Source organism: Coregonus lavaretus, assembly GCF_964263955.1.
Source record: "Coregonus lavaretus genome assembly, contig: HAP1_SCAFFOLD_3043, whole genome shotgun sequence".
NCBI classification, from domain to species: Eukaryota; Metazoa; Chordata; class Actinopteri; order Salmoniformes; family Salmonidae; genus Coregonus; species Coregonus lavaretus.
In genome coordinates this window covers 52,501-62,091 of record NW_028158924.1, presented here as the reverse complement: position 1 = coordinate 62,091, position 9,591 = coordinate 52,501, and the positions used below count along the sequence as shown (strand labels likewise).

Here is a 9,591-nt window from a genome sequence, read left to right as displayed (position 1 = left end):
TACATACACACACACACTCACTACATACACACACACACAGACAGACTCCACAGTGCCCCGCCCGTCTCAGCCATAGGAGCCAGTTGTGTTTGTCCTTAATTTTACTGCTCTAATTGCGTTGGTAACCAGTTTATAATAGCAATAATGCACCTCGGGGGTTTGTGGTATATGGCCAATATATCACAGCTAAGGACTGTATCCAGGGACTCCGCGTTGCGTTGTGCCTAAGAACAGCCCTTAGCCGTGGTATATTGGCCATATACCACACCCCCTCGGGCCTTATTGCTTAATTAAATGACTAACTATCCTCTGTTACATGTCCTGTGTGGTGCAACACCAAGAGTCATTGGTTCGTTTCCCGCCAGGGGCACCCATATGAAAACGGATTCATGCATGACTGTAATTTGTTTTGGATTAAAAAAAGTATGTTACCTGCTCGTTGGTTCTGGTCCAGAAGATAGCCAATGAGAAGACAGCGGTAACGGGTGGAGCCAGGTAACTGGTCACTGATTGGATGTAAACGTAGAGCTGTCCGCTATTGGCCGACTGCAGGATTGGAATCCAGACCACGCTTATCACCACCAGAATCACTGTTACTATCCTACACACAGACACAGTGGAGATTCAGGAACCCAGACCACGCTTATCACCACCAGAATCACTGTTACTATCCTACACACAGACACAGTGGAGATTCAGGAACCCAGACCACGCTTATCACCACCAGAATCACTGTTACTATCCTACACACAGACACAGTGGAGATTCAGGAACCCAGACCACGCTTATCACCACCAGAATCACTGTTACTATCCTACACACAGACACAGTGGAGATTCAGGAACCGTATACAGTGACATCATCTCTTTAAGAATAGAACCTCTGTCTAACCTGCCGACCAATAGCAGATGTTCCTGTGTGAGTGACTGACCTGCCGACCAATAACAGCTGTTCCAGTGTGAGTGACTGACCTGCCGACCAATAACGGCTGTTCCTGTGTGAGTGACTGACCTGCCGACCAATAGCAGCTCCCGTTCCGAGGCATATGCGCGGTACTTCTTCCAGATGTCCATGGTGAAGAGCGTGGAGGAGGAGTTAAAGATGGAAGTCAACGATGACATCAGAGCCGCCATCATCACCGCTATCATTAGCCCCCGCAGACCTACACACATGATATATACATTATACTATATACTATACTATATACTATACTATATACACCTACATCATAACTGCTATCATCAGGGTTATAAATATACACATTATATATACTATACAGACCTACTCACATGATATATACATTATACTATATACTATACTATATACTATACTATATACTATACTATATACTATACTATATACACCTACATCATAACTGCTATCATCAGGGTTATAAATATACACATTATATATACTATACAGACCTACTCACATGATATATACATTATACTATATACTATACTATATACTATACTATATACACCTACATCATAACTGCTATCATCAGGGTTATAAATATACACATGATATATACATTATACTATACTATATACACCTACATCATAACTGCTATCATCAGGGTTATAAATATACACATTATATATACTATACAGACCTACACACATGATATATACATTATACTATATACTATACTATATACACCTACATCATAACTGCTATCATCAGGGTTATAAATATACACATTATATATACTATACAGACCTACACACATGATATATACATAATACTATATACTATACTATATACACCTACATCATAACTGCTATCATCAGGGTTATAAATATACACATTATATATACTATACAGACCTACACACACGAGCTGCCCAGTGACACAAGCCTACCAGACGAGCTAAATCACTTCTATGCTCGCTTCGAGGCAAGCAACACTGAAGCATGCATGAGAGCATCAGCTGTTCCGGATGACTATGTGATCACGCTCTCCGTAGCCGATGTGAGTAAGACCTTTAAACAGGTCAACATTCACAAGGCTGCAGGGCCAGACGGATTACCAGGACGTGTACTCCGAGCATGTGCTGACCAACTGGCAAGTGTCTTCACTGACATTTTCAACATGTCCCTGACTGAGTCTGTAATACCAACATGTTTCAAGCAGACCACCATAGTCCCCGTGCCCAAGAACTCTAAGATAACCTGCCTAAATGACTACCGACCCGTAGCACTGACGTCTGTAGCCATGAAGTGCTTTGAAAGGCTGGTCATGGCTCACATCAACACCATTATCCCAGAAATCCTAGACCCACTCCAATTTGCATACCGCCCCAACAGATCCACAGATGATGCAATCTCTATTGCACTCCACACTACCCTTTCCCACCTGGACAAGAGGAACACCTACGTGAGAATGCTATTCATTGACTACAGCTCAGCGTTCAACACCATAGTGCCCACAAAGCTCATCACCAAGCTAAGGATCCTGGGACTAAACACCTCCCTCTGCAACTGGATCCTGGACTTCCTGACGGGCCGCCCCCAGCTGGTAATGGTAGGTAACAACACATCTGCCACGCTGATCCTCAACACAGGGGCCCCTCAGGGGTGCGTGCTCAAATCAAATCAAATCAAATGTTATTTGCCACATGCGCCGAATACAACAGGTGTAGACCTTACAGTGAAATGCTTACTTACAAGCCCTTAACCAACAATGCAGTTTTAAGAAAAAGAAAAAAAAGTTAAGTAAAAGTTAAGTAAAAAAATTGATAAGTAAAAAATAAAAAGAGCAAATAATTAAAGAGCAGCAGTAAAATAAAATAACAGTAGGGAGGCTATATACAGGGGGTACCGGTACAGAGTCAATGGGAAATAACAGTAGGGAGGCTATATACAGGGGGTACCGGTACAGAGTCAATGGGAAATAACAGTAGGGAGGCTATATACAGGGGGTACCGGTACAGAGTCAATGGGAAATAACAGTAGGGAGGCTATATACAGGGGGTACCGGTACAGAGTCAATGGGAAATAACAGTAGGGAGGCTATATACAGGGGGTACCGGTACAGAGTCAATGGGAAATAACAGTAGGGAGGCTATATACAGGGGGGTACCGGTACAGAGTCAATGGGAAATAACAGTAGGGAGGCTATATACAGGGGGTACCGGTACAGAGTCAATGGGAAATAACAGTAGGGAGGCTATATACAGGGGGTACCGGTACAGAGTCAATAGGAAATAACAGTAGGGAGGCTATATACAGGGGGTACCGGTACAGAGTCAATGGGAAATAACAGTAGGGAGGCTATATACAGGGGGTACCGGTACAGAGTCAATGGGAAATAACAGTAGGGAGGCTATATATACAGGGGGTACCGGTACAGAGTCAATGGGAAATAACAGTAGGGAGGCTATATATACAGGGGGTACCGGTACAGAGTCAATGGGAAATAACAGTAGGGAGGCTATATACAGGGGGTACCGGTACAGAGTCAATGGGAAATAACAGTAGGGAGGCTATATACAGGGGGTACCGGTACAGAGTCAATGGGAAATAACAGTAGGGAGGCTATATACAGGGGGTACCGGTACAGAGTCAATGGGAAATAACAGTAGGGAGGCTATATATACAGGGGGGTACCGGTACAGAGTCAATGGGAAATAACAGTAGGGAGGCTATATACAGGGGGTACCGGTACAGAGTCAATGGGAAATAACAGTAGGGAGGGTATATATACAGGGGGGTACCGGTGCAGAGTCAATGTGCGGGGGCACCGGCTAGTTGAGGTAGTTGAAGTAATATGTACATGTGGGTAGAGTTAAAGTGACTATGCATAAATACTTAACAGAGTAGCAGCAGCGTAAAAGAGGGGGTGGGTGGGGGCAGTGCAAATAGTCTGGGTAGCCATGATTAGCTGTTCAGGAGTCTTATGGCTCATAAATTATACATTCACACACACATTATATATACAGCACTAGTCAAAGGTTTGGACACATCTACTCATTCCAGGGTTTCTCTTTATTTTTACTATTTTCTACATTGTAGAATCATAGTGAAGACATCAAAACTATGAAATAACACATATGGAATCATGTAGTAACCAAAAAAGTGTCAAACAAATCCAAAAATATTTTATAATTTGAGATTCTTCAAAGTAGCCACCCTTTGCTTTGATGACAGCTTTGCACACTCTTGGCATTCTCTCAACCAGCTTCACCTGGAATGCTTTTCCAACAGTCTTGAAGGAGTTCCCACATATGCTGAGCACTTGTTGGCTGCTTTTCCTTCACTCTGCGGTCCAACTCATCCCAAACCATCTCAATTGGGTTGAGGTCGGGGGATTGTGGAGGCCAGGTCATCTGATGCAGCACTCCATCACTCTCCTTCTTGGTCAAATAGCCCTTACACAGCCTGGAGGTGTGTTGGGCCATTGTCCTGTTGAAAAACAAATGATAGTCCCACAAAGCACCCCCACACCATCACACCTCCTCCTCCATGCTTTACGGTGGGAACCACACATGCAGAGATCATCCGTTCACCTACTCTGCGTCTCACAAAGACACGGCAGTTGGAATCAAACATCACAAATTTTGACTCATCAGACCAAAGGACAGATTTCCACCGGTCTAATGTTCATTGCTCATGTTTCTTGGCCCAAGCAAGTCTCTTCTTCTTATTGGTGTCCTTTAGTAGTGGTTTCTTTGCAGCAATTCGACCATGAAGTCCTGATTCACGCAGTCTCCTCTGAACAGTTGATGTTGAGATGTGTCTGTTACTTGAACTCTGTGAAGCATTTATTTGGGCTGCAATTTCTGAGGCTGGTAACTCTAGTGAACTTATCCTCTGCAGCAGAGGTAACACTGGGTCTTCCATTCCTGTGGTGGTCCTCATGAGAGCCAGTTTCATCATAGAGCTTGATGGTTTTTGCGACTGCACTTGAAGAAACGTTCAACGTTCTTGAAATGTTCCGTATTGACTGACCTTCATGTCTTAAAGTAATGATGGACTGTCGTTTCTCTTTGCTTATTTGAGCTGTTCTTGCCATAATATGGACTTGGTCTTTTACCAAATAGGGCTATCTTCTGTATACCAACCCTACCTTGTCACAACTTAACTGATTGGCTCAAACGCATTAAGAATGAAATAAATTCCACAAATTAACTTTTAACAAGGCACACCTGTTAATTGAAATGCATTCCAGGTGACTACCTCACGAAGCTGGTTGAGAGAATGCCAAGAGTGTGCAAAGCTGTCATCAAGGCAAAGGGTGGCTACTTTGAAGAATCTCAAATCTAAAATATATTTTGATTTGTTTAACACTTTTTTGGTTACTACATGATTCCATATGTGTTATTTCATAGTTTTGACTTCTTCACTATTATTCTACAATGTAAAAAATAGTAAAAATAAAGAAAAACCCTGGAATGAGTGGGTGTTCTAAAACTTTGACTGGTACTATATATATACACACACACACATTATACATTCACACACACACACACACACATTATACATTCACACACACATTATACACACACACACACACTATACACACACCAGAGACATGATGGATACATTCTACACCACCCAGAGATATGATGGATACATTCTATACCACCCAGAGATATGATGGATACATTCAATACCACCCAGATATATGATGGATACATTCTACACCACCCAGAGACATGATGGATACATTCTATACCACCCAGAGATATGATGGATACATTCTATACTAGGCTTTTACACACACACACACTCTCACTCACTCACTCACTCACTCACTCACTCACTCACTCACTCACTCACTCACTCACTCACTCACACACACTCACTCACTCAGTCACTCACACACTCACACACACACTCACTCACTCACTCACTCACACATTCTCACTCACACATTCTCACTCACTCACACTCACTCACTCACATTCACTCACTCACTCACTCACTCACACACACACTCACTCACACACTCACTTACACACTCACTCACACACTCACACACACACACACACACACACACACACACTCACTCACTCACACACACTCAGTCACTCACTCAGTCAGTCACTCACTCACTCACTCAGTCACTCACCGCTGGGCATGAGTTCGATGACCAGCTTGGGAAAGGCGATGTTGGAGCAGCCCACCTCGGCTCCACAGACCCTCAGACACTCCTCAGGGTCCACACACCCCACCGAGTCTGGAACACACAGGTATTACCCTGGTTTTAATGCCTAGGATTATTACACACAGTTATTACCCTGGTTTTAATGCCTAGGATTATTACACACAATTATTACCCTGGTTTTAATGCCTAGGATTATTACACACAGTTATTACCCTGGTTTTAATGCCTAGGATTATTACACACAAGTATTACCCTGGTTTTAATGTCTAGGATTATTACACACAGTTATTACCCTGGTTTTAATGTCTAGGATTATTACACACAGGTATTACCCTGGTTTTAATGCCTAGGATTATTACACACAGTTATTACCCTGGTTTTAATGTCTAGGATTATTACACACAGTTATTACCCTGGTTTTAATGCCTAGGATTATTACACACAGTTATTACCCTGGTTTTAATGTCTATGATTATTACACACAGTTATTACCCTGGTTTTAATGTCTATGATTATTACACACAATTATTACCCTGGTTTTAATGTCTAGGATTATTACACACAATTATTACCCTGGTTTTAATGTCTAGGATTATTACACACAATTATTACCCTGGTTTTAATGTCTAGGATTATTACACACAGTTATTACCCTGGTTTTAATGTCTAGGATTATTACACACGGGTATTACCCTGGTTTTAATGTCTAGGATTATTACACACAATTATTACCCTGGTTTTAATGTCTAGGATTATTACACACAATTATTACCCTGGATTTAATTATTACACATGCACACACACACAATCAATTGCATATTATAGTGAAAACAGCAGTGTGTTCATCCATTTATCTGTGATTTAATCAGGATCAATCAACTCTGTCAATATGAGGCCTACAGAGAAACGTCATCACACTGTTACCTAGTGTTCTACTGTTATACTGTTATTCAGAATATTACAGACAGAGTGGCTGTTGTTATCTAATGTGTTATTCAGAATATTACAGACAGAGTGGCTGTTGTTATCTAATGTGTTATTCAGAATATTACAGACAGAGTGGCTGTTGTTATCTAATGTGTTATTCAGAATATTACAGACAGAGTGGCTGTTGTTATCTAATGTGTTATTCAGAATATTACAGACAGAGTGGCTGTTGTTATCTAATGTGTTATTCAGAATATTACAGACAGAGTGGCTGTTGTTATCTAATGTGTTATTCAGAATATTACAGACAGAGTGGCTGTTGTTATCTAATGTGTTATTCAGAATATTACAGACAGAGTGGCTGTTGTTATCTAATGTGTTATTCAGAATATTACAGACAGAGTGGCTGTTGTTATCTAATGTGTTATTCCGAATATTACAGACAGAGTGGCTGTTGTTATCTAATGTGTTATTCAGAATATTACAGACAGAGTGGCTGTTGTTATCTAATGTGTGTATGCATGTGTCTGTCTGAGCCAGGAGACGGGTCATGTCTACATGGAATCCAGCTTTTGTCAAATGTATGTCAAAAGTGTTAGTTTTTTTTGTTTACCTTAACCATTATTCTAACCTGCCATGTTAATTCTCCTAACCAGCTGCATAAATTCTCCTAACACCTAGATCACACCGACTGTAATATCGCGCAAAAATGGTAGGCCGCATCATCTCGATATGTGTGCAACAAAAGTTCAACATTCACCTTCTGCTACCATTTCTGTCAAGCAGTATAGCATCCAGTTTGAAGCATATGCCCGATAAATCCAACGTATGCACCACACAGAACGCACTGCAACAGCGACGCAATGCTAAAAGGCTGACGCAGCGTTCCATAGGAAATGAATGTACTTCTGGTGTACCAAAATGTAAAAATGCTGTCGGTGTGATCGAGGCGTAACCTGCTACAAAAAGTCAATTCTGACAAAAGCTGGATCCATTCTAGCCCTGAGCCAGGAGGCGGGGTTCTAGTGTTTCTAGGTTCTCTCGCTATTATTTTCTGACCCACTAACCGGACACTCCGCCCTCCAGTCCCCGGTGAGGACAGCTTCCGTTACCGAGCTACAGACAGACACACTACATCTCCGCGATACAGGATCATTAACGGTTATTAACCGTTCGTTTTGTATTTGGAATTATTGGGACTTGGTCTATAAAAGGAGAACAAACTTCTGGAAGAAACTCCTCAGAGTTTTGTCTCGAAGCTGCTTCGCCTTTCAACCGTTTTCTGGAGGAACTGAAACGGGACCTAGGAAGTACTTATTTCCAGTAAAAGAGAACGGAGAGAAAAAGAGGACAAAGAGACCAGAGTTTTTCTCTAACCGGTTTGAACGGCAGCCAGACGAGACTTTTTGAAAAGAGTCGCGTCATCAGAACAGTTGAACAAGTCACCACGTCCGGCTGGATGAAAGAGGCTGCGCTGGGAAAAGATCCTCTGACTCACACCGACATGCCCCGGTGCTCGGGCTGAACCGGGACTGCAGACGCTGGAGGGGTAATGTGACGGGCGTGGCGGGGTGGAGAACTTTGTCCCGGTTTACCTGTGCGTGCGTGTTTGTGCATGACATGTGGTTTGAGTTTCAACTTGGGTGATTAAACGGTGATAATGTCAAAAGACAAGCTTCACATTCAGCCTGTAACTATTTAGTTCAGCTCAATTGTATTCTGTTTTACAACACGGTGAGACGCACGGACTCAACATGGGACTGCCGGTAGTTTATACGGTGCTGATGATCTGATAGTCGGTCTGTCTCGGATTCTGTCTGCTTTGAGGAGAAATGTCGCCATTTGTGGAAACCTTATTTTATTAGTGTTATTTGGGACAAATCGTGGGAAGCTGGTGGACACGGATACAAATACAACATCAGCTGAGACAGTTGAACTCTTTTAGGAAAAGTTTGGTAAATCTTCCGGTTCAACCGTGGATTGTGTATTTAATGTCCCTCGGTAACACGCGGGCTGTAATATATGTTGGGTGGGATTTATTGATCCCATCCGGTGATTATCGGTTAGGTCTTGTTAAAGTCTAGCGCCATGGCTCTGTCTCAGCTGCAGTGTCTAGACGAGCATCACGTCAACTGGCGAGTGACCGAGTCCAAACCGGAGTTCTTCTACAGCGAGGACCAGCGGCTCGCCCTGGAGGCTCTGCTTACCGGGGGACGCGACGCCTTCAGAGGCTACCTCCGGGACCATGGCCTCCAACACTTCCTGTCTGAACCGGAGCTCATGCGGCTGGCGCGCACCGTGGAGGCCTACAGGCCCGGAGGCGAGCACCTCAAGGCCGAGGCGGGAGCGTGCAGCGCGGTCCCGAGGGAATATGACGGCGGCACTGGGCCACTGTCTTTACAGTACTGGCCCGACCGCTCTGAAGGTTCTATACCTGACCTGGACCTGGGCTGGCCTGACGCTGCGTCATACCGCGGGGTGACACGCGTCAACGTGCACACGCAGCCCCCAGCTGATGGTCACACACACATCAAGGAGGTGGTCCGGAAGAAC

The 9,591-nt window shown here is 43.3% G+C and overlaps 2 protein-coding genes across 2 annotated transcripts in view; one reads left to right on the top strand and one right to left on the bottom strand.

Moving 5' to 3' along the window:
• Positions 1 to 432: 432 nt before the first annotated feature.
• LOC311123469 (sodium/mannose cotransporter SLC5A10-like) lies at positions 433 to 8,421 on the bottom strand (the record flags this gene model as incomplete). Its single annotated transcript, XM_084197732.1, has 4 exons — positions 7,799 to 8,421; positions 6,076 to 6,183; positions 1,012 to 1,162; positions 433 to 601 (listed from the first exon to the last, which is right to left on the bottom strand). Coding segments are annotated over exons 1-4 (462 nt in total), but the record flags the coding sequence as incomplete, so codon positions are not given.
• LOC311123468 (protein FAM83G-like) overlaps positions 8,178 to 9,591 on the top strand; it is a gene marked incomplete at its 3' end in the record, with an annotated part of 19,666 nt that continues 18,252 nt past the window's right edge. The window contains exon 1 of the mRNA XM_084197731.1: positions 8,178 to 9,591. This exon is cut by the window's right edge and continues 18 nt beyond it. Within this exon, the coding sequence (XP_084053857.1) occupies positions 9,127 to 9,591 (465 nt within the window). The 5' untranslated portion in view covers positions 8,178 to 9,126.